Source organism: Lutjanus erythropterus, chromosome 6 (genome assembly GCF_056507025.1).
Source record: "Lutjanus erythropterus isolate fLutEry1 chromosome 6, fLutEry1.hap2, whole genome shotgun sequence".
Lineage (NCBI taxonomy): Eukaryota > Metazoa > Chordata > Actinopteri > Lutjaniformes > Lutjanidae > Lutjanus > Lutjanus erythropterus.
The window spans coordinates 41,418,078-41,444,485 of record NC_139322.1 but is presented as its reverse complement, the minus strand read 5'-3'; the positions used below and the strand labels follow the sequence as shown (position 1 = coordinate 41,444,485).

Here is a 26,408-nt window from a genome sequence, read left to right as displayed (position 1 = left end):
ATTGATGTTTCAAACATAAACTTACTGTTTAATCACTGCTTTATAGTAACATGAAACAGACACAGTGTAAATCTTCATATCTCGAATGTCATGGAAAAGCAGTGGGACAGAAAACAATATGCCGGCTGGTACAGGAGGCCTTTCCCCCTCCCAGGTCTTCATGGTTGAGGTGAGATCATGTGGTGACACCCAAAGCTGCATTGTTGTGGATCCATACTCTTCAATTATGGCTTTACAATCTATATCTGTATTTTTCCATCCATAAATTTTGTAAATGTTTGTTGATCTATTCTGTATACATGACATATTTTGCATGTCTGTCTGTCCTGGAACATGCATCCCTCCTCTGTTGCTCTTTCTGAGGTTTCTTCCTCTTTCTCCCCATTAAAGGGCAAGGGTCTGTGGACAGAGGGGTCAGAGGTCATGTGCTGTACAGATTTTAAAGCCCCTTGAAGCCACTTGTAATTTTTGCCATTCTGTGCCATGTAAATAAAACTGACTTGAGTTGCTGGCAATGTACATGATATATAAAAGTAAGAGTTGGCAGGTGTCATACATGGTAAAGCATGTAGAAATGAGTGAGTCATCAAAAATTTAAGGTGTTGCATCAGGGCTGCACGTGCATCTTAAGCTTCTTATGAACCATTTCTTTCCATCTTGCTCTGTAATGCCAGTGCAGACTGGTCCAGAGAACATGGGGTAACCTCTCTGTACTCTCCACCATTGGTTGTGAAGGACAGCATCATTGGTGTAATGAAATCTAGATGACAATCATTGCATTTAACATCATGACATTGCTGTATGTATGGGGATTTTTCCACATTGGCCAAATCAAAACAGCTAAACAGGCTAACATACAAATAAAAAAAACAACAACTTTTGAATTCTATTACAAGTCTGTCAGGTTAAAGATACTGTTGTAATTTCCTTACAAAAAAGGCACCATTACAGAGTATTTGACAAAAAGTCACAGTAAAGATTTTAATAAAAGTCAAACAGGAAATCAAACATACATTGAATAAAACAGGACTATAAAAAGAATGATAATGCCTAAGCTGTGACTAGAACTACTACAGGTCTTTGAAAAAGAGACTATGGGTAAAACTAAGTCCAAATCCCAACACTAGTATTAATAGTGTTTAAGCATGCTTGTTGTTATTACACTAAAACAGCCAATACATCACACATTAAGTTTTGTGCTCAGTTGGTTTACAGGTCTTGTGCAACATGTGTTTGATTGCACACAAATGCAACAAATTAATTTTGTAAGTTTTATTTTTTAGACACTATGGCTAACAGCTCTCTCCAAATCATACACACATTCACCCACTGAGTATTTGCATGTGCGCAGCCAGTCAGGATGTAGCTTCTGAAGTATCCTCACTGCCTCTTCAACCTTTTTCAATAATGGCAGGTTTGTCCATTAATCTTCTTTTTTCTATGAATGGAGAAGCGTATCTATACCCATTGTGATTCCGACAAAGCCACCCCCATCCTATCTACTGCTTTGCTGGTCGGACCATGCTTGAGAACAGTGTTGAACAGCTATTGCCCTGTGTGGATTGTCAAGCACTCCCACTAATCAGACACCAGCTGTGGGCAGACCACTTCTGGCACTGCAAGCGGATGGTTTATCTATGCCACCTTGGCCAGTTAACCAGCTCTGTAAAGGTTTTTATGGACAGGCTTGCCTGGCCCAGCCCACCTTTATCTCCCCCTCTCTCCCACATTTCTGGCACAGGATAGGGACATTATATTATTTTTAAAAATTTTAACAAAACTTTATTGCTGCACGTCAAAAGCATCCCATGGAACTGACATTGTTTAGTCCCAGCTGTGCATTGACAGAATGGATGGGTTATTCTCTCCAGTTCTGCCATGTCTTTCCTCTATTCAAGAGTGTCAAGGATATAAATCTATCCTCACAGGAGAAGGTAGCTTTTTCTCTCCACAGAGGTCCAAGACCTGTTAACAGAAACAAGCAGTGCCTTTCGGTCCCTCTCATGACAGACAAAAACGGGAACTGGTGCACTGGCAGCAAGACATTCCATATGTGCCATCAGGAGGTTAATGGAGCTAGTTCAGCCAAGCAATTGTTTCACCACCATTAACCTAAAAGATGTGTACTTTCATGTTAAGGGGATAGCCTATGAGTGCAACAGGCTACCATTTGGTGATTCCCTGGCTCCCCCCAGCAAATGTATAAATGTGACCACATGCCCTGTACAACCAGGGCATGTGGGTTTTTTCTACCTAGATGACCCCATTGTCATGGCCAGGTCCAAACACTGGTCCATTGCTTGATTCTGCACCTCACAAAGTTGGGATTTACAACTGGAAGAAGAGTGCCTGGGAGTTCTGCTCATTTCGACCAAGGTGAATGCATAATTGTCAGAATCCAGCCAGACGGTCCGACCTCAAGACATCTGCATTATTTGGAGTCCCCACTCCATCTGTCGTCGGGAATGCCGCCGGGCAGAGTGACATCAGACATTGCAGTTTTCACAGACGCTTTCCTGGTGGGTCAGAGGCTATCTTCCTACAGAAGGCAATAGATGGGGTGTGGCCTCCAGAGGCCTTCCCAAACTTAAGGCAGTGTTGCTCATACTTTGACATTTGAAGCCCCTGGTACATGGGAGACAAATGTCAGTGAGGACCGACAACCAGACTACAGTGGCCCACATCAACAGGCAGGGCAGATGCTGCTTCAGCACTATCCACTGAAGAGGTTGTGGGATGTAGGGGCAGTGAGGATGCTTCCTTATATACTGTGTGAAACACATATCAGTAGTTGCATCCTGATTGGTCAGCTACATATGTGGAAATTTTGAGTGGACAAATATGTGCATGTGATTGGAAAGAGCTATTACATAAAATGGCCAGTAGAGGTCTGTGCTAATACAACAAGGGTTACAACATCATAACCTTTGTTACACACTCTGCAACATGCTGAGGAAACAATCTGTAGACAGTGAAGAAGCCTGGTTTGGAACACCAAGCTGCACCTTACTCAACGATTAAATCATTTCTTTAGTGCTTTAGTGGATCAGCTGATTTAGTGCTTAATTTTGTTATGTTTTGTTTTTTTTTCATTGAATGGAATGTTAAAACTACTAGAACAAGTATTGCACATTGTAGAACTTGATATTTAGTGGCAGTAAGTGCAAATGTGATCAAAAATGTAAACTGACAGTGCACTGACTTGATGAAATGAGTAATGGCATATTTGTTTTGGCTTGTTGTGTCATTTGGAAATGGTTTCCAGATTATTCACTCTCATGTTGTCCAATGTGTGTTGCTGTCTCTCATTCATAAGCATCTTTCTCAAAAAATAGAGGAAAGAATAACAGTTCATCACAGGTGTTTCTAGGATCTGAAGTCCTTTTTACTATAGGGCTTGTTTCCCAAGAGGTTCTCTATCTCAGATACAATGGACAGTGATAACTTTGGAAGAACCTGTTGAATGAGAAGAGAGATAAGGTTACTGTAATTTCTCAAATTTTTGCTGTTGTAAAAGCTGTCATTTGACCACCTACAGACCACGGGCTTCAGTATGAAACCACAGTTAAAAGCTGTAGACACATGCAGTGATCAGTTACCAAGAAACTGAAAGTGCTCACCTCAATGTGTGACTGGTGTGTCAAATGAAAAAAACTCCTATACACTGCTGGTATAGACAGACAATCATGCACAGATGTTTCACATGAAAAGCCCTCCAGCTCTTCTTGTTGTTGTACAGTCACACAATAACTCTTTTTTTTTGTGGTATACAAACTGAACACTGATGCTACTGCATACGAGCCTTTTCCACTGGCACTTTTGGCCACACCAAGCCAAGCTGTACAGTGCCAAATTGCATTTCCATTATCGCTTTCAGTGCACCATACTGCGCCGAGCTGCGCTCGAGATGGACCTACTCTGAAGGGGGCCAAAGCGAGCTCAACCAGCCTGTGGTGATATCTCGCCAGCCATGGCCAACCTGTGATGAGCCTCCTTTCTTCCGCTCAGAGAAGCAAGTGTTGTGATACTGAGCTCATGTGGATGCAGGAGAGCTGAGAGAAAGGTGTTTCTTAAAGTTTCTTTATGTTCAGTACTTCTGCAGCTTCTATCAGAATCTTTATGGCTTGAAATGTAGTTTCTCTCCTGTGTCACTGTTTGGACTTTCAGGTATCTGCATTATTTTACCGTTTCATATTTGCTTTCAGTTGTGTCAGAGCCATGTTAAGTTACTGCTGATGAAACCTCTGAATGAAAACATTTCCTGTTTCTGCTGCTTCATAATATATATAACAGGGGTCATTTATTGTGAAGAATTTAAGTGTTTATCCTAGAGACGTATACGAACGGTCATCTTTTTCCCATTCAAAGGGTGTAAGCGTGGTGACTGCACAATCTTTGACATTATGTGCATACCCTCTATAATACCTCCCCTTCAAGCAAGGCTTTTAATAAGGAATAGGAGCAGGATTTTTTTCTGTGTTGGAGTGACAAAAGGGATAGAATTAGACCAAGACAACACTGATCGGGCTTGAACGTACTTCTGGGATTTAGGTTAGTCACGGCCCTAAGTATGTTGACAACCTGACTTATATGGTTATGGAACTAAAGTGGTTCCACCTGCATGGTTTCTGACCTGTATTGCTCTGATATTCTCCAACAGCTGCTCAGTTCTGGAAGCTCCCAACAGGACAGAGTTCACCGTTTCATTCCTCAGACACCAAGCTGTGAGAGGCAGTACAGGAAGAAAAGATGAATACAACCTCTCAGCAGCTATTGTTGTGTAGAGGCAATCTGGACTATCATCTGGACTACAACATTTTCTTTCTTTCTTATTCATGTTTTATGAAAAAAAACATGGTGAGACTTTACTTTTTTAATATTTATAAAACTTATCAAGTGCAGATTACCACAATGCATGGGAATAAAAAACGGCATTATGGAGAATGAGCATAAAATTACCCATGTATATGATGATGATATACACTCTTATCCTGTATGTAAACAAGTGACAACTAAATTTAATAAAGCTATCATTAGAGAGACAGAAATGTCAGGTGTTCCGGTAGAAAAAACAACCATGAATTTGCACTAGCTGTGACCAGCAATCGCAAACGTACGTATGGACCTTTCACATACACATACACATTTTTTGTGATAAGCCACTCCTATTATCATGACCACTTTCAACCAATTGGCATAAACACAAACACACACCTTCACACACACACACACACACACACACACACACACACACACACACACACACACACACACACACACACACATTTGACCTCCATGCCAAATTTTAGTCATCTAGGGCAAAAACTATAGACGTCAAAGGGTGTGGGATTTTTGTGGACTAACCAACCGATGGAGCCAACTAACCTATAGAGCTGCTGGTCACAGCTAAAAACATACTACATAGTAGGATATAATGGACCTAAGACAGTGCAACAAACAGTTAGTTAGTCAATTAGTTTAAATTACAGTATTTGTTTTGTTTTACCAATAGCCAGTTGGGGCAGAGTGCAGCCTAGCCGTTCAGCAACTGCCTGCAACTCTTTTAGCTTCACCTGCTGACGGTGGCCCTCCTCACTCAGGATCTTGTCCTTCATCCACTGATAACCCTGTAAATGACAGCACAATACAGAGCTCAATGCTAAAGATGAGATAGGGATTCTGGTATGCACCCAATCCTGACTACAACAAAGTTTGACCAGCAAGAACAGATATACACTGCCTGGCCAAAAAAAGTGACCACATGTATTTACTAAGCAAATAGGTAAGAGCCTCCCATTGAATAATTACTGCAGTGATTAATATGTTTCAGCTGGTACCAAGTTATTGAACTCTAACTGATGCAGTGAGCAGCTTCTCATTTCAACCATGTCAGAAGACACATCCTGTGGTCTTGGAAAATATGTTACTCTGTTTCAGAAGGGTCAAATTGCATCAATTGCAAATTGCATCAAGCAAAGAAAACAACTAAGGAGATTGATGAAACTACTAAAACTGTATTAAGAACTGTCCGACACATTATTAAAACCTGGAAGGATAGTGGTGAACCATCATCTTCCAGGAAGAAATGTGATCGAAAAAAAAATCTTGAATGATCATGATCAGAGATCACTTAAAAGTTTGATGAAATCAAATCATAAAAAATCAACAGTAGAACTCACAGTTATGTTTAATGGTGAAAGTAAGAGCATTTCCACACAGTGTGAAGAGAACTCGGGGGATTGGGACTAAACATCTGTGTAGTGTGTAAAGATTGGACTGTGGATCAATGGAAAAAGGTCATATGGTCTGATGAGTCCAGATTCACCCTGTTCCAGAGTGATGGGGGCATCAGGGTAAGAAGACAGGTGGATGAAGTGATGCTCCCATCATGCCTAGTGTCTACTGTACAAGCCTGTGGGGGCAGTGTTATGATCTGGGGTTGCTTCAGTTGCTCAGGTCCAGGTTCAGAAACGTTATGTTCCTAAAAAAGGTCAGCTCACTACCTGAATATACTGAATGATCAGGTTTTTACATCAATGGATTTTTTTCTTCCTTGATGGCAAGGGCATATTCCAAGATGACAATGGCAGGAGTCAGAGAGTGGTTGAAAGAGCGTGAGACATTATTTTCACACATGGATCAGCCACCACAGAATCCAGACCTTAACCCCACTGAGAATCTTTGGGATGTGCTGGAGAAGAGCTTACACAGCAATATGACTCTCCCATCATCAATACAAGACCTTTGAAAAATATTACTCTGGATAGAAATAAATGTTGTGGCATTGCATAAGTTTATTGAAACAATGCCATGGCAAATGTGTGCTGTAATTAATGCTAAAGGCAGTCCATAGAAACAGAGTGTAACTTTTTTTGGCCAGGCAGTATATTTATTTCTTAGCCACAACTGTTTTTGTCACAAGAGGACACTGTTGCCTGTAAAATTACAATGAACAGCTCTTGTGCCAGAAATAACTACAACAACTAATTTGAAGACTCTGGAAACTCTTATTTTCACTGGGGTATCAAAGTTTGAAACTGAAAATTGGTTCAAACCAAAGGTGAGACCAATTCATTCTTTTGCCAGTCACAATAGGTCTCAAATCTTCACACTCAAGTTTTAAAAAAAACTCACTCACTTTAGGTTGCCATCTTTACATCTGGCCAGGGACTATTGATGAAAACTAGCTTTTTGGCTCTTCTGGCATATTTACAGTAATGTTAATTAATATGCACTGTTCCTGAGAAATAAAAAAAAAAGTCCCATGTCAAGTCCCCTTTTGGTTTCAAGTCCCAAACAAATATTTCCAGCCTCATTGATTTAAAAAGTTACTTGGCTGCAAGCTAATGCTTAGCTCACTAACTAAGCTAATATTGGCCTCGGCTTACCATTCTTTATTTTATGTTGTAGAATAAAACATTAAGATCTCAACCACAGATCTTGTTTCAGGCATTTAACCAACCCATCCAAAAAATTGACTTCAGGACAAGGGAGCTGGAGATGCAAATGTGCTAACTCATTTATGTGTTTTAGGACTCACTGCACCATCACTCCATTGCTAATAGGATTATTGGTAAAAGGGATGTAGGTAAAATACAGAATATGGATGAAGATGAGAATTAATCAGATGAACACTGACAGGATAAATGGTCATAGTGAAGTGACACAATAGAATGGCATAATGAGAAGTTGAAAAAGTAAAAGTATTACCTTTAGCGAGGCTCGTGAACAAGGTGGGATCCCACTGTTATATTTTCCTGATATGATCCCACAGGCCAGTGGAGACCATGTCATAGACCCAATACCTGCATAAACCAAAACAGGCCTTGTAATGGATCAAATCACATGCAGCTACTTTCTAATGTCCAATGACTTGGGGACTACTAGGTTAGGGTTAGCACCATAATAAAAAAACTAACACAGTAAAAAATATAACTTAACAAAGAATCTAATGACTTAAATGGATTACCTTTTCTTTTTTGAAAGTTATATTTATTGAGTTTTTCCAAAATTAAGACAAAAACAATAAGTAAACTTAGAGATTTACAAATGCATACTCCAACAAAGCAAAACAAGACAAACACACCAAATCAAAAATATACTAAATTAACATTTCATTGCGGTTTCCTTATTATCAAGTACTCAGCGAACACCTTGGTTGGTGATTTTCAAGATATTTAATAAATGTCCCCATATTTAAAAAAAAATTTCTGTATTTTCCTTTTCCCTTTGGTGGCATAAGTCAGCTTTTCCGTGGCTGAGCAGCTAGAAATCCCTTTAAGCCAGAGTCCAGCTGTAGGTGATTCTGTGCTCTTCCAGGCCGTTGCAATACAGTGTTTAGCCTGAAGTGAGTTTTTTTTAGCACCTGACAGTTTTAACATTGGTGGAGGTAGCTCAAGAATACATGGTTGAGGGCAGACGGGTAACCTAACAGAGATAATACCCGAAATATTTTGTATGACCTCCTCCCAGAATTTTAGAATTTTGGGGCATCTCCAAAGGCAGTGGAATAATGTACCTTCTTCTAGGCCGCATTTAATACATGAATCTGGATTGTTATTATCATAACAATGTAGCATGGAGGGAGTAATATATGTATGCATAATCCATTTAAACTGTATAAGCTTAAATCTGGTGTTGATTGTTTGTTTCTGTGCATCTCGACAGACTCTCATCCTGTCATCTTCAAAGATTTCTGCCTGTAAGTCACTAGACCATGCCAATCTCTTCTTATCTGAGGATTCTTTAGATTGAGCTACAGTCATATTATATAAAAGGGAAACCTGGCCGCGGCCTTGAAGGTGATCTAATATGGCTTTTTCAAGGCTGGACATAGGAGGTCTACAAGAGGACTGTTTAAGTGCTGTTAAGATGTAACTTCTTATTTGTAAGTATTTAAAAAAATGTTTTGGAGGGATGTTATAGATTCTTTGCAAATCATTAAAACTATAGAGTACGTCATTGTCATCATACATATCCATAACTTTGCTAATCTGCCTAGAGAAAATTTACAGTTTCCCCATATTGGTGTAAAACATGATAAATCTGACACATTATTCAGGTGTGCTTGTACCCTATACCAGACTCGAACTGTATTCTTAACAAATGGATTATGGGTCTTTTTTAACAAGTTTTTCAATGTGTCAGTACAAGAATAGATTTAGGGGTAAAGGAGATGTAGTGGCACGTTCTATTGTGACCCAGGGTATTGCAGCATTATCTGAGAACCAGTGCATAGCCGCTCTAATCTGGGCTGCCCAGTAACACCAGAGTAGGTTTGGAACTTGGAGCCCCCCTCTTTCATATGGTAGATAAAGTAGACTAAGTCTGACTCTGGAGCATTTATTATTCCAAATAAAATTTGTTATCATTTCTTTCAATTTAGGTAATAAATTAAATGGGTGCTGTAGAGGTATGGATTGGGATAGCTATAAAAATTTTGGCAAGACATTCATCTTGACAATATTGATACGGCCAATTAACGAAATAAGGAGATTAGACCATCTGTTAAGGGATTCAGATACTGATGTTATAATTGGATTGTAATTCTCTGGAACAAGATCATTTATGTCTGGAGTGATTTTTATTCCCAGATATGTAAAGCCACAAGGTGAGTTATGAAATATGTTCCCTACTGGTGGACTGTCTCTGTCAGACTGTCTTAGGTAAAGTATATTTGATTCGGTGTTATTCACCTTGTAACCCAAGAAACTCCCGTAAGATTCCAATAGATTTGTGAGTGTGGGAAGGGACTGAGCCAAATGTTTTAAGAAAAGTACAATATCATCCGCGTATAGGCCAATACGATGTTCATGGTTTCCGATTTTTATTCCTATAATTAGGGGGTGGGATCTAACTGACATTGCTAGGGGTTCAATTGAAAGAACAAATAAGAGCGGTGACAACGGGCACCCCTGACGTGTACGGCCATTCCACCCTGTCAAAGGTCTTCTCGGCGTCCAGGGATAGAATGGCCGGGTCCAGGCTCTCCCTTTTAGCATGTATAATATTAAGCACTTTTCTCAAATTTTGAAATGCCTGTCTGCCTCTGATAAATCCGTTCTTATCTATTTGTATAAGCTCTGGCAAGCATTGTTCTAACCTCCTGGTGATGACTTTAGCTATAACCTTAGTGTCTGAATTTAAAAGTGATATGGGACGGTATGATTCACATTTATATGGTGGTTTACCAGGCTTCAAGATATTCGTAATAGGGGCTCTGGAAAGGGGGCAGCAGCTTATCTTTAAAGGTCTTATAGATATCAATAGATAGCCCATCAGGGCCAGCCACCTTCCCCCCCTTCATACATGCAAGGGGCTCGTAAAGCTCTGAAAGTTCTATTGGCCATCTAGTATTTCTTGGTCTTTAGGAGAAAGAGTGGGGAATTTAAGGCTGTCAAGAAAACTGTTTTGTTTGCTCTTGTTCGTGAGCAGATCTGCTTTATAAAGTTTTTCATAAAATATTTTAAATGTTTCATTTATTTTCTTTGGGTCAGTTGTAATAACACCCTTCAAATTCTCCATCTCATGAATTACTTTTTCATTCTGTAGAGTTTAATTCGCCAAGCAAGCAGTTTACCTGCTTTTTCCCCCTGGTCGTAAAATGACTGTTTTAGTTTGTTTAAATTTGTTAGGACCTTGTTTGCTGACTGTTCATTATAGTGGGCCCTTAGTAAAGTTAGTTTATGTTCAAGTTCTAGAGTCTTATTAATTATGATCTTATTTTCTAATGCCTTAATTTCTTTTTCAATTTCCAACATTTTGTTTTTAAATTATTTGGATTTAGAACTGGTATAGCTAATTATCTGCCCTCTGATTTAAGCCTTGAAGGCCTCCCATCTAATTAATGATTTAACATTTAATAATTTCCTACCAAAGAATGGCAAAGACAGTTATACAAAATATTTGTGAAGAGAGTAAGTACATCATCGCTGGGGACAATTTTCTCATAGTTTATGGCAGCTGCTTACCTATCTTGTGGTAGAGATCAGGGAGTTGCACTTCAACCTTCTCCCTCTGAAACATGTGGTACTCTGCCTGTTCACAGATTGGTGGGATCTGGTTGAACTGTCGTGCCACTGAGTATGCCTCCTACAGTAAGCACAGGGGACAATTACTGAACAGTTGTACACCAAGTCTTTGTGTCAAGGTTTTGATTCGATCAAAAAAAAATTGAGTCATTAAAATCCTACCCAAACCCAATATACACAAATTAATAAAAAAAATAAATAAAAAAATACAAAAATCAGAAAACCAAAATGTATTTTGACCAAACAGACCAACTCAAACACTGAGTCGAATCTCAGTTACAAGGAACCAAACGGATCCATCGATATGTTTTCAGAGACTGCTTTGAGACTGTGAGACTGTGTAAACTCACCATGATCTCCATGGAGGTCCATCGTGATGTCCCCCAGTACATGGCCATCCCCTGGTTGATCACATGGGTCATTGCCCTCACAGTCTCTACCAAAACAGCCAAAATTTGCAGAAGTTACAAAATTTCAGCGATCAGAAAGACAAGAAAAGACAGATGAAATATATGTCAGAGGAAGAAAAGGAAGGGAAAAAAAGGAACAGCTCAAATTGGTCTATGTTATTTATGAAGTTTGTGTATGATTTATCCCATAGTGATGTGTCGGTCGCGAACGATCCGGATCTTAGAGCCGGCTCTTTGAAGTGAACGACGGGAACCGGCTCTTGATTGGGAGCCGATTTGTTTTTTTCTCCTCTTTTTTTCTGTTGAAGTCGCACATGATTGGTGGCGTGTGTGTGTGTCCACACTGAGTAGACAGGGGAGGGGAGGGGTTATAGACACACAACACAGTGAGCACATTAGCAAGTGGGAGGGAGACGAGAGAGAACATACGCTACAGACAGAGACAACACGCTTGAAAGGTGAGAAAATACACTCGTTTGAGATAAACTGCGCCTCGCCTGGAAAGTAGACGAGATCAGGTGGCGGCTGCAGGAAGTGGAGACGAAAATCTACAGTCAAGTTGGACAGTTTTCAACAGAGTTAAGAGAGAACAGAGGAAGAGACCACCTGTAGGTTACCTGTAGTCTGCAGGCCATGATCATAGCTGAAGAAATAAAGTGCGTTCTTGATCGTTGATTGAAGTTAAAATAGAAGAGATCCCCCTTCTGATACATGTAACATCTGTTCTTTTATCTGCCTTGTAAAACCAAGTCATATATAAGTCATATATATAATCTTTATTATTATCAGACAAAATATCTGCTTGTTGACAGATTAAAACTTCATTGCACAACAGAAGACTAATATATCCAGTGTTAAATATTACAGTTACACAGAATTAGTAATTAATATAATATGTGGTGTTTGTTGTCGAAATTAAGCACTCTGCTTAATATTGTAGTACTCTCCTCCATGTTGAGTATATTGAGTATCAAAATAAAGCCTTATAAATAATAAACATTTGATATAATGTATGTTTTTTACATTAGTAATTCATTTTACATTATTTTGGGTAATAAATTAATTTGACCAACAAAACATCTGAGGAGCCACTTGGGAGCCGAAAGAGCCGGCTCTTTTTAGGGAGCCGAGCCAAAAGAACCAGCTCGCTAAAAAGAGCCGGAATTCCCATCACTATTATCCCAGCTCCAATTAGATATATCTATATAATTCTGTCTCAGATGTGCCATGTGCCTCTGGCAATGAAAGAAAATTGAAAATCTAATTGTGTCAGCACACTGACACAAACACTGAGCATAGCACACTTAAATGTGCATCATGTTCCCCACCTTGATTCTTGAAAATGGCACCCTCTGTGCTTCAGCTGGGTGAGGGTTTTGGCTGGGATGGCTGCTAACATTCTCTGATAGAGCAGAGAGGAGCAACACTACAGGCTATGCTAATACTAGGGGTGTGTATCTCACTGACTGAGTCTGATATATCTTCTAAATCTTTAAATGGCCAACAATTCGGGTCGATACAATTCAGCTCTGTCACAATACAATACAATATGATGCAATACAAGACAATGCAATGTGTCAGTCTACATTTGGACTCATTAAATGCACATTTATAGAGTGCTGCTTGTTGCAAAAAAAAAAAAATCCTGATAGTTTTACTAAATATAGTAACAATAGAGACAGAGAGAAGGAGACATTACAGTGGTGTTTATATCTTATTATGAGTCTCATGTGTAAATGAGATGAGATAAATGAGAAACTTTAAAACAGTTTAAAATATCAGTATTTCTGCAGTAAGATGATGTGCTGCTCTGTTTCATATGAAGAGTGCTGTGGTTTTGATCAGTGTGGAGGAACAGTGAAGTGTTTCCTGCTCTCACAGTGACATGACGTCTCTGTGGGTCAGACTCGTGTCTCTGTTCTCTGCTGTAAGACATTTTTTACATAAATGATCTGCAGCAGTGTTTCTCATCTTTCTTATAAAACCTTATTCTTCACTTGCACATTATGAGAGTTTGGTGGTGCGACGCGGTACAATGTCACTTCTGTCACTGTTTTCAGCACCGTCTGTTTTGAGCAAATGAAGAGGAGACACAGGAGAGGGAGGAGGGAGCGCTTGTTTTTGTGATTGTGGCAGCAGGCATCCAGTGAGAGCGGTGCAGGCAGAGACAGCGGGAGAGAGAAGATGGAGTAAAGTTAACAGTAGCAGCTCCCTGTTCCCAAAATTAAATGTATGCGCATCCTAATGAGATGTATCGATACACTAGTGCTGCATCAATTTGTTTCCGATTCATGTTCAGCTTTTTACCGATACAGCACGTCTGAACTGATGCACTCGTATCACATTTTAGTGTCTGATGCATCGGACGCATGAGTGAATCATTACACCCCTGGCTAATACTGTATCTATACTTGATTATATTTCATAGTTTGTGTAAATCAAAGGTGTTCATGTCTTACAAAAACTTAATATGTAGTCTGGACAACCAGCATTCCCAAGTCTTGGTTGACTGGGCCAAAGTTAAGATAATAAGCCTCAGTATCATTTATCATTTACCTTTGTAGAAAACAAAGAAACACAATTCTGTTGGAGGATAAACACATCTACCTTCTATAGGTGTGTTAGGATCTGGTCGATTTGCAAAAACCACATCTATGTACTCCAGCTGAAGTCTCTCTAGAGATGCCTGTAGACCTGTTTCATAAAGATAATGGAATAGAATAGAGTAGAAAAAACATTTGTTGTACTTGGCTGCGCTCTTTTTCAAACGAATAAATGCACTTTTGTCATGATGAGCCTTATAGTAACTAAAATTTAAAAATCATACCTTCAATTATATGTTTTCGAGACAATCCTCTTTCCATTTCTGCTCTGAAAAACAAAATAAAAATCATTTCAGAATTCATTATGTGCAGAAGTTTCAAGTCTCCTGAGAGTAATAAAATGGCCTGTAATGTATTTCACAATATTATATGTAATGTTACCGCCACTTAAGTGCCTCATTCTCATACCTCAGTTTATGGCTAGTAGAGAGCCTATTTATTGCAATCATGGAAAGAGAGAGGGGGAAAAACATATAGATAGAAGAGAGAAAAGATAACATAAAGATAAATAAACATACTTTCCACCCCAGAAGATTTTGGTGGTGATGACTAAACTGGAACGCCTGCATGTGAGAGCATATATAAACATACAAATCAGACTGTGGTAGTTTACTTCTTTTAAAAATGTCACCTGATAACACTGTACAACTGTATTACAAAGACAAAACATTGTAACATATTATCAACGACACTGCCTAATTCAATCAAAAATAAAATCGAGTGGGAGTGATTTGATATTGATTCAGTATTGCCTCATGTTATGTCTGTTGACAGTCAATACCATGTAAAATGCAGTGAGGACCCAAGTGCAGTGAGACGTAGAAGACATGTAGTAGTCCATTCTGCTGTCTCAGTATCAAACACTGCTATGATCTGAAAACCATCTAAAAGATGGTTGCTCTGTCTAGCAGCTTCACTGGACATGTCCACACACATTTGAGCCACCAGAGCAGGACAGTGACAGGATGGTATTTTTTTTCTTCTGTGTCAGGTTGTTGGAACTGAAGTGAGCTGAAGTGAACTGCTGGGCTGATTTGGACTGAGAGAGTCACTTCATAACTGACTGTTAGGGAGAGTGAGGGGAGGGAGAGACAGTGTCTTTCATGTGTCAGTTCATGGAGCTTATTTAGTGTCCATGTTGGACCATGGCTCCAACATGTCACTAAGCCATGTTTCAGGTCCACCCAAAAAATCCTGAATACAGAAATGGTGAGCAACAGTTTATGGTCTAAATCCAAAAAGTCTGTATCACACAGTTCTCTGTGTTTTTGTATGTTTTAAGCAACTATTTTCTAACATGTACAATTTGTTCAGATGAAAACCCTTACAGAGACTGGCCAACTTTGGCCAGGAACACCAGTAATAAGCAACAAAAAAAAAAAACTTACTACAAAATTGCAGTTCTACAAAAACAAGACACACAATCTGAAAACTCTACCTCCATCCTTTCTTCTTTATGATGCTTCCCAAGACAACTTCAGCCCTGGCGGAGAGAGAGAGAGAGAGAGAGAGAGAGAGAGAGAGAGAGACTTTTGATGTTTTTTTAATAAATCAAAATAAATGATTTGTTAAATAAAATGTAGTACATTTCACAACACATACAAGCTATGTGTTGACCATAGAATATGATAAAACAGTAAATACAGTAAAAGTCTATTCATTTTCTGAATAGGCAATACTATTAATTTATTGAAATTTAAAGAGAGCTACACTTACTTCCCAGCATTATACACTTCTGCCGTGTCGAACAGATTGATTCCATTCTCATATGCCAAAGTCATCAGCTCCTCTGCCACCTTCAACAGCAAGAGATGATACAGATGAACAAAATGTTAAACTGTTGTATTTTCTCTCCCTCTGAACTCTAAGAAGCCCTCTGTGAATGTCTGATTATATAAGCTACTGAAGCTAAGTGGTGGCGTTGCTGCAGGAATGGCATTGTCAGTTAGTTGCTTGGTTAGTTCACCACTTCAGATCTCAACATCTATTGGATGGATTTTCATATCTGTGCCATTTTGTAAAGGTATTCAAGGTTCCCATATGATGAGTCCTGATGACTCTGAAGATGAAGAAGTTTTCCTCAGGGGACCATGATGAGGAGATATTTGGTTTTAAATGTGATATTGGCTAAAATGCCAAGAATGATGAAACAGGTTCTTAAGGTCTCCAAAGACATTGTAGACGCCCTCCAGATCTCTGAATTGCCACCCAAATTCCTGTTCTACAACTACTGAACCAATTAATAGCAACAGGTACACATGACTAACAGACATGAATTAAGCTAATTTATTTTTTGTATGTATGTATTTATTTTTTTTTATCTCTTTGCAAGATTCACAGTATTTTTGCAAACAGATTTTTTTTACTTAATGTATGCAAGCAAGGTATTTGTGTTTCAATCAATAAAACACAGCATCTCAGTGACAGTGACATTTTTGTGAAAAAGATTTACACAGCGCCCTGACTAGATGGTAAACCACAGCTTGACAGCACTATATATCATTATGTAGGAGAAACAATAAGACAGTAAGCCAGTTTGACAACAGGGATTGGCTTATCCTAATATTCTTTCTCTAAACCTACCTAAACTCTCTCCACAATTGGCGCCTCACTAGGTCCAGAGAGGTGGAGCTGGGTTGGGTCAAATTTAGCTCTGCATTGAACAATACTTGATTAATTTTAACACTAAGGTACTTGTATGAGTCCACCTTCTCCATTTCCTCTCCCTGGATGATAACCAAGACAAGGGGTTTCCAGTTTCTCCCACCACCAACTTCTGGATGTCACTGATTTTGCACTTCAGGTGATTGTGGCTGCAGCATGCGTCAGAATTCTCTATCAGTCTTCTGTGCTGCTCCTCATTGTCTTTGTTGATGTATCCAACAATGGAGGAGTTGTCAGAGAACTTATGAAGGTGGCAGGAACAAGAGTTTAAGTGGAAATCTGTGGTGCAAAGTGTGTAGAAGAATGGCACCAGAACAGTTCCCTGAGGTGCATCAGTGCTGCTGAGTTATCTCAGGACACTTTTCATACAAAGCTGACCCATGTTCTTTATAAACCCAATAGCTCTCTAAGACTCCATCCATCCACTTTGCATACTGTAACCAACAGTGAGTCCATGATCCAGGATACAGTGTTGGGGTGCATTTGCATTGCCAGAAGTTGGAGGCGGTCTAGTGCTCAACACCGGAGCCTCCTAGGGCTGTGTGCTCAGCCCCCTCCTGTTCAAACTATACACCCAAGATTGGAATCCCAACACGGAGAGAACTCTTTTATGAAGCTTGCAGATGACATCACCATAATTGTCTGAATTTCAAACAGTAATAAGAAATCAACAGTTTTGCGTGTGGTGCACAGAAAACAACGTACTGCTCAATGTCTGCAAAAAGGAGGCTAATATGCACACCTCTGTCTACATCAGTGGAGCTCAGGTGGAGCTGGTGAACAGTTTTAGGGGCTCAGAAGGGAGAGAAATTGCCTGTGCAGACCCCAGAGGATACTGAAAGACAATATCCACCACAGCCCGTTCGATCTACTGCCATCAAGCAGAAGATACACAAGTATCCACTGCCATTCCACCAGACAGAACAGCAGCTTCTTCCCTTAAGGCTGTGAGATTGCTTCCCTTCTTCTCCAGGTGCAAAAGGGCCTGGTGTCAATGATAGCACTTTCCACCACCTCTCAAAGGTCTTCATGATATTTGAAGTACCACAGGCCTGTAGTCATTGAGCATCCTGTTTTTGTTATTGGAGATGATCCAGGAAATCTTCTATAGTTTCCCTTGGAATTAATAAAGTCTATCTATCTATCTATCTATCTATCTATCTATCTATCTATCTATCTATCTATCTATCTATCTATCTATCTATCTATCTATCAAGCCCCCTAAACAGAGTATATCCTGTTAGATTAAAACTCTCTTCAAACCTCAGAGATCTACCTAGGCATGAATTGATTATGTATTTTTGGCAGTTCTCATAGACTCAGTAAAGGTGTTGATTCAAGTCACATAACTTGGACTTGAGTCGGACTCGAGTGATGAATCTGATGACTTAAAGACTTGACAAAATGAAGAAAAGACAAATTTAACTTTAAATGTAACTCTTTCTTTGTTGTGATTGTTTCACAAGTTAATCAGTGGAGAAAACTTTCAATCTCATTACGGTCACAAAGAACATTATGTTGAGAGATTACTGATTTTCTAACAATAGCTTGCAATTAGAAGTTAGAGCAGATATTGGAGCATAAAGTATTGGACAAAATTTATACTTTTGATCATAAGATGGCACAAGATGCCAGAGAATCACCAATCACAAGTTATTACAATCCATCCTGTGAGGACCATGAATGTCTGTACCCAATTTCATTACTAACCCTTGTCTTGGCTACAAATGTCACGTCAGCATCACACTCATGTGATGACAGTGCTCATGCCACACTGAAACATGTCTATGCTTTTCAAAGCATCCAGCAGCAAATTAGTAGCCACACTTCTGTGCAGTTTGCAGTTTCCACTTCACTAAATATTCCAGATATATGTAACCATCAGCACTATGCATGTCATTGTGGTAGTGTTTATGTGTGTACATGCAATGTTTGCACTCACAGCAGACAGGTGCTGCCAATCATAGCAGAGGCACTAAAGTTTAGCAGTGAAATTGTCAAGAGGCAGTAAATGTACAGTTTAGCCACAAATAAATACTGCAAGTTGCTGGGTAAAGCAAAGGGAGAGTCTGTAGGATTTCAAACTGGAGCAGAATCAAAATGCATCTGACTGGCTTGCAGTCAAGACACGGGGTAATTGTCCAATAATAGATTGATAAGTAGATATATTCTGGTGTGGTCCAAGTTGTGGCCACTGTAAGTGTGGCTAAAAGTGATGAGTACTTTAAACATCTAGGACATATGCTGAGCTAAAACTTTTTTTTTTTTTTTTGCATCTCTGCTCATAAAGCCTGTAAAGACAAAGAATCAAAGCACTTCCCTGTCAGTACAGATACATGAATCCATCTATTTTACTTGGTGAAACTTTTCTTTCATTGTTACACACTGTTCAACTTGACTTTGGATTACATGAGACTGTATAGTAGGACAGGTGTTCTCTCTTACCTCATCTGTTATCTGCCCTCCAAAGGTAACCCATGTGCCTGCACAAAAAGAACAACAAATTAAACTGAAATTTTTGAGATGTTGAGAGAAAATATATGATGCAGCTGGAGGCATTCGATGAAGCTGGCATGCAAGATAACTCATAAATGTTGACCTTCATACTAAGAGGACTTCAATTTGTTTGGTGCTTATTCAGTTCCTTTGCCTTCTGTAGACATCTTAATGTCATCAAAGATGGACTTGCATGGAAATGCCACACTCACCAAATCCAAGACAGGACACCCTCAGTCCAGACTTGCCCAGATTTCTGTTGACCCCCAAGAAAAACATGTTACTCACCAATCAGATTTTACGATTTAAGTCACAGGGATTTTCAAGTCTGACACCGTGGGCCTCCCTTCAGACAAAGCTTGGAGAATGGTGCCCCCCATCTCCCACTTTGAAAACTTCTGATATATCATATTATCAATATATCCTAGTACTAAAATTAAGTGCAGAGAGAGGCCTCTCTCTTGTGCTGAGCATCACATTGAAATAACATTGCCAGCCAATCAAGATGAAGTAAATGCATTTGCCTCTGGAGTCCACACTGTCTACAGTAGAAGTTTTTCATTTTGACTTTTTCATAGCAGGAAAAGCACAGGTGTTACTACTAACATTATTGATGGATCTGTTATATTCAGTGATTCATTCAGAAAACACCCCTCCATTAAAACAACACAGAAGGCTGGATTGGTGGAGACGTCTTGTTTAAGGCACCGGTGAGACAATAATATTCTATCTAGAAAGTCCATGCTTATCAAATTCCAAAACACTGCAGCAGTTTATAATACACAGACACAGGATTTTACATCTTCACAGCTATCACACCAACAACTATTTTAGCTTTTGTTCTGACACTCACCAGGAAAACATCAGTACTTGCTCAACAATGTACATGCTGTTCTGAATGTTAATGCTGTAACAACTGCTTGAGCTGCTACACCAGGAGTTTACTACTACCAACCTGACAGCTAGCAGTTTTATGTCACTGTAGTTTCCAGCTACAGGAATTTCCGCCTTTCATCTACTTTCATGAGAAGTCAAGGTTATGGCAAAGACCTATGGTGTGCTTATGGTTAGTCAGCTAAAACACATGATTATGGTTGGCGTAAAATTGTGATCAGGACTAATAAAAAAAGCAAACATTGTGTTCAGGTTCCAAAATTCCACCCATTTTGGGACTTAGATCAGTGTTCTCTTTTCTTGTTTCATGTATTTGGATATGCCAGGTGCTAGGCTTCTGTTTGTTAATAAGAAAACCAAATTTTCTAAGATGGTTAAAATGTGTTGCTGGGAACCTGTAAAAGCATCATAAATACAGTTACATCTAAATTTTTATTTATAATGTTAGCCAAATGCTAGCTAACTAGCTATCTAATCTACATCGATCATTAGCCAACTAGTTAGCCAATATTACATGCGTCTTTAAATCATCTTCCAAATGTGGTTTTCTTTTCAGTACAGATTAACCTAGCACATAGCATATGTAAATACAGGAAATTGGAAAGGAAAAAGTTGACAGAGGTTCTGCAGGGCATCAGACCTGCTCAACTGTTACTGGAGCACAGAGCAAAAAGGGACGGGACTTAGGAAGGCTCAATTGTCATTGGACGGAAATCCTGAGGTGCAAATTTGGCCAATATGGTAGGAATTCCTATGGATTCTGTCCTGGGCCAGATCAATAGTTCCATAGGATCGAGAATCTGAGCTTCTTTAGTGGAAAAGAGGGATAATGTACTGCTGCTCCCCCTCTCCTCCTCCTCCATGATTGTCTGATGTTTAAAAATTCTTCCCTTGTGAATGTGATCAAAAAAGGAGATCTGAAATGTAACAGATAAACAATTACAGAACAAGTATGAAAGACTCAGTATTGAGGCTGCCATCCATGGCACCATCATGCTGATGTCTATATAGTGTCCACATTTAATTAAAATTGTCATTCACAACCAAAAGTGTAATTAATATGTTTTTGTGTTTAATGCAAAACTCCTGTATCAGACGATTCCTGCTAAAATCAAAGCTGATATGCCTTGATCAAAAATGTGCTCACTGTAGTTTCACTACTGAAAAATGGAACAGCTAAGTAGGCTTTTATTGATCAGTTGCCATCTCTGAAATACACCAATCAGCCACAACATTAAAATATTGTGTAGGGCCTTCTTATGCCGCCAAAACTGCCATCACCAATTGAGGCATGGACTCCACAAGGTTTCCTGTGGTATCTGACACCCAGACGTTAGCAGCAGATTCTTTAAGTCCTGTAAGTTGCGAGGTAAGGCCTTCATGGATCACTGCAGTATATCCCACAGATGCTTGATAGGATTGAGACCTAGGGACTTTAGAGTTTGAGTCAGTACCTCATCAACATCGGGTACTAACCACTGAATAACTCAAAAGACCTGCCATTTTGGAGATGCTCTGAACCATCACTATTAGGCCCTTGTCAACGTCACTCAGATCCATTTTTCCTGCTTCCAACATATCAACTTCAAGAGCTGACTGTTCACTTGCTGCCTTGATAGGTGCCATCATAAAAAGATGATCAGTGTTGTTCATTTTACCAGTCAGAGGTTTTAATGTTGTGGTTGATCAGTGTAGATGATCCATTGCTTTACTTATTTAGCTGTTCATAGGATAAACAAAGATTAATTTTCTTTATAAGGAATTCATTTCCATAGGCTCATGGCATGGTTTGCAGCAGTGGTTGCTGCAACTGTTTTAGGGGCTCATCGTACCTGTACATCATGCCAGTGGCATAAGACATGGTGTCCCTGAGTGAAACATGGTTCATCCTAAGGAAATCCTCCAGGTTTTTGAGCTGGGCTGCTGCACGAACCTCTCGCAGGCGCTGAAACTCTGCTAACTGGCTACTTCGCTGCTGCCTTTCCTCCTGCTCCAGAGCTTGCTCTGACAAGAAACAGCTCAGGCCACTGTGCACACTCTCATTCATAGATGATAGGGACATTATCTTGCCTCCAGACCCACTGCTGATGCTACTGCTTCGACATATCCCACCACTTTCTCGACTCCCAGGGGGCACCCCTCCACCGCCCCCAGGCTTGGGCATCTAGAAAACAAAATATGGTGTCACAATCATACAGTGTCCATGGCTATAAACACCACATGTTCCTCAGCTGATCTGAGTGGGGTGGTCAATCGTCAGGACAATGTGCATCATGCCTTGTAACATAATCACAGCTGTGTTTCACGGTCTCTGCTCTGTGCTTCAATAATGCAGACAGCAGAGACAAACACTGAATCATTTATGGACAAGTGAAGCATGTGAAGGACTGATGTGCTTTGCTGTTTGTCTGTGTGGATGAAAGTATGAATGTGCACAAATGCACACGACATTGTTTAAAACAGTGCAAGATCTATACTCACATACTAGGTGCCTGGGTAGACATCTGTGGAATTGTGGCATGCATGAGGATAATTCACTTTGTGGAGACATAGCACTGTTGGCTGGGGGAAGAATTAAAAGACAAGATGATCTTTTTTGTCTCACAATTAACTTAAGATTCTCAGCTAAATTGTTAATAAGTATTATATAAGAAGTCAAAAAGATAGCACACTGAATATAGGCTGATGGCGTTGAATTGAAAATACAATCAGCAAACAGCTCACACACTAAACTGTCCCTAAATTATCTGTTTAAATAAATAGTTCATCCTCAAAAGTAAGGTGATGCACATACAGTGAACAATTCATCGGCTGTTATTTTACGGTTAGGTACTGTACAAATATTATTAGGTGAGCTGGAGTTAGGTAAAGAATCTTATTAGCATTCATAGGATAAATACAACTTAATTTTACTAAGCATTGGTGGTGTAATCTCAACAAATTACTGATTAATTTAGCTATAGGTCAAGTTCACTTCGATGTTTCACATGAACTTCTACGAGCTGCAACACCTGGGAACAAAAACTTGAGCTTCTCTGGCTGAGTTGCTTTCTTGCCAGGTCTGTCTAGTTCACTTAGCATCATGTCTAGGAAAATGTTAGTGTTCAGCAGACACCTGAAGAGTATAGCCAATGAGAAGCAGAGTAGGGGCAGGTTTTCCCATAAGGCATACTGGATAGGAGGGCCCAATTCCAATCTGGCTCCTACACACTTTCCCTCTGTGTACTCAGAGAAGAGAAGTGAAGGGACACTGAGTGTCATTCCAAACCAGTCAGCCTGAAGGGTGAGTGGGTTATAATGCCCTCTGGATCATTAGGCTCAAAAACCAACACACTCCTCTCAGGTGCAACACCTCTTTTGTGTCCAGAATGGAGGAAATGCCACGTTTGTTTTGTGTGAGTTGGGATTGTTTCCAAAGGATCAGTAAGAACAGAAATAAAAAGACATTCGAAATTTTTTAATCATTTTTCCTTTTCACAAGCTAACTGTCATAGATGAAATGAGTCTGCCATGTCATTGCCACTTACATCTTTGTCAATGCTGTTCATAAGATTATTGATTTATCATTTATTTAATTACAATATCCATCATGATGAATGCCTCTGTTTCCAGAACAGTAACGGCAGGCCAAAGATTGCCGGTCTATTCATGTCCTCCCCCTTATTTAAGTGACCCTTGACAGCTGTCATGAAGTGGGAGTGTGTAGGCGCTGGATTGGAATTAGACCATAGTTTCTCCTAAAACAAAAAGTCTGTGCAATCTTTGCGCAGTTTTTGCCATTTTCCGGCATTGTACTCTGTAACTCTCAGAGAATTAGTAAGAGTGACTTCAAATTGGGTCAGCGAAATCAACATCTTCATCGAATGGCGTGTCTGTGGCATTGTGTTGAATTTCAATGCTTCACCATGACACAAAATTTGCTGTAATTTTCCCCACAGAAAGATGTGTAGCCTGTGTCGTTTGTTTAAATGCAATCCCAGCTGTGCAGAAACAAGACTTAGGATTCTGTTCTGCTTTGGGCATACAAGTTGCCACCAGTCTGAACATGACCATTTCCACAGTAACCATAACAGCTATGTGGTCATGTGACAAACATGCATTCATAGAGCACTACATGAGGGAAAAAAGGATGATGAAAATACTCTAAATTGCTGTAAAATGCTGTTAATAAATATTAGATGTAAATGATCTTAGTCAGCTCAAATAAATGCAAAAACCATGACTTGCGCAGCATTACGTAATAATATGTACAGCCTTTCTCTTCACCCCTCCAGTGTCCCATTATGTGAGACTACGAAAACGTTGCTGCTGGATGAGGTCAAATAAGCCTTCACTTTTACTCCAAGGTTTGCGGAGAAAAACTTATCTGACTGAATCAGAGTAACATATTGGGTGCTGGGGTCAGAGATGCAGGAAATATTACCTAAATATTATTTTCCATGATAATGATCAAAAAATTTGCTGTGTTTAATCATATTTTTTGTCTTTCTTACAAAGAACATCAGAAGCCTAAAAGCGAGTGGGATTTATTGCAATGAAACACTGCAATAAATACTCAAATTTTCCATGAAATCCAAACTTTATGATGTCCAAACACATACAAATAAATCAAGCTTACAATCTCTGCTCTCTCCCTTTCCTAACCTGCTGCAGCGCATATATCAGAAAATCCCCAAGCACTCAATAATTTAGGAACCTCCTTCCACATCCTTGATGACGAAATGGAAGATTATCGTCTAGCTACTTCTACGGAGAAAGAAAAGAACAAGACAAAAAGACATTAGAGATCCCAACTATCTTCAGGCACGATGTACTCCAGACATATAGTACTCCAGACATGGGCAGCATATCCATGCAACATCAATCCCTTTACCCCATTATCAATCAATCTGTCTTAAACGCTGTGAATTACTCACACGAGTGGTTGGCGTTCGGCCGATGTAGGGATTCTGGACTACACTGCTCATGATGGAGCTTGGTGATGGCCAGATGAAGCAGGTTGTGTTGCACTCTGCCTGAAGCTGAGCAGAGCGGCTGCTGGACTGCTTCAGAAGTAGCTGGTGGAGGAGTTAATATGGCTTTCTACTCCCTCCTACTTGGTCACACGGCACACAAAGAGCCCTATCAGCATCCCAGTCTTTACTGCAGAGGCCAGAAAATAATCTCACAGGTAAATTATTTATGTTGGCACTAAAACTAGCATCTGCACTAAAAGCTTGTGATTGTCTGTAACAGCAGAAAGCATTCTAAAAGCCTGTCGTTCTGCTTGTTTCAACACTCATGTATTTCTTTTCAGACAAACTGGGTATTTATTAAAAGGATACCCACTACCACTACTACAACTACTGGGGAAGAGAGTGCCATGGGTGTACATTTGGGTGTGCGTAGTAGGGACATGGCCCTACCATTGCCAAGGGGTGGCTGAATTGTCCCAACAATTCCAAATGGTTGTCTTTTTAACTCTTTGTAGTGTTAACTAGTACAGTCTATGCAGAGTTGCCAGGTGTATTCTTTTTTGCAAAAACTAGGCTACTGAACATGAGGCCTTTGATTGTGAGCAGTCCAAGATACACTTATGCAACAACCATCATGTTTAACCAGTATCTTGATGGGACACACCTATCAAGTGGCTGGATTTTCTTGCCAAAGGAGAAGTGCTCACTGAGGATGGGCTGCAAATACACTCATAGGATGGTGAAACATGTCCTACTCCTACTACTAACCCTAATCCTAGCACATTCAAACACAGCTACTTTGTCTTTTAATATGTTATCTTTTTGGCTGTATTGCTGAAACAGAAATACATTTTGGAGTTTGAATAAAAGAGTGGTTGACCCTGAGACAATCATCAATGTGCATACAGCATCTTTAAACCACCCAGCCGAAACCAGCTGAATGCAGCACCACAGAGCTCCCCAGAATGAGAGGAAGTGAGTCGGGATAAGAGCTATGTTAAGCTATGTTAACTATGTTTAGACCTATGTTAAGTCAACTTGAACTGCTCCTGACTCATGTCCAGTCAGGCAAATGAAACAGACAAATGGGACTCAGGCTAGACAAGCACTGGGAAACCAGAGTCTTCTGTGCCACATCTTACATCAAGCTGTTGCAACTGACAAGCGGACCAGTTCTGAGCTGAAAGGATGCAGCACGCAGGACTGCAGCAGGACAAGGGGAGGAGGACTCTGTTTAAACACAGTCACAGTTGATGGACAGTGTTTCCCAAATATAGACCTTTTAATGTGAAGATGCTGATCATGTTATTATCAACATCTTGTTGCTGCTGTTTATATCCATTATTATACAAATTC

General features: G+C 39.7%; 1 protein-coding gene across 1 annotated transcript; it reads right to left on the bottom strand.

Annotated features, from left to right (window-relative positions):
- Nucleotides 1-1,004: 1,004 nt before the first annotated feature.
- Nucleotides 1,005-25,127, bottom strand: LOC146325778 (voltage-gated potassium channel subunit beta-2-like). The gene is made up of 15 exons (XM_084721960.1): nucleotides 25,014-25,127; nucleotides 21,930-22,261; nucleotides 19,416-19,459; nucleotides 19,153-19,190; nucleotides 15,760-15,839; nucleotides 15,482-15,526; nucleotides 14,562-14,606; nucleotides 14,268-14,311; nucleotides 14,048-14,134; nucleotides 11,381-11,466; nucleotides 10,971-11,091; nucleotides 7,711-7,805; nucleotides 5,507-5,627; nucleotides 4,634-4,722; nucleotides 1,005-3,456 (listed from the first exon to the last, which is right to left on the bottom strand). Exons 1-15 carry the CDS (start codon nucleotides 25,062-25,064, stop codon nucleotides 3,367-3,369), a joined length of 1,368 nt encoding a protein of 455 aa, XP_084578086.1. The 5' UTR covers nucleotides 25,065-25,127; the 3' UTR covers nucleotides 1,005-3,366.
- Nucleotides 25,128-26,408: the final 1,281 nt, after the last annotated feature.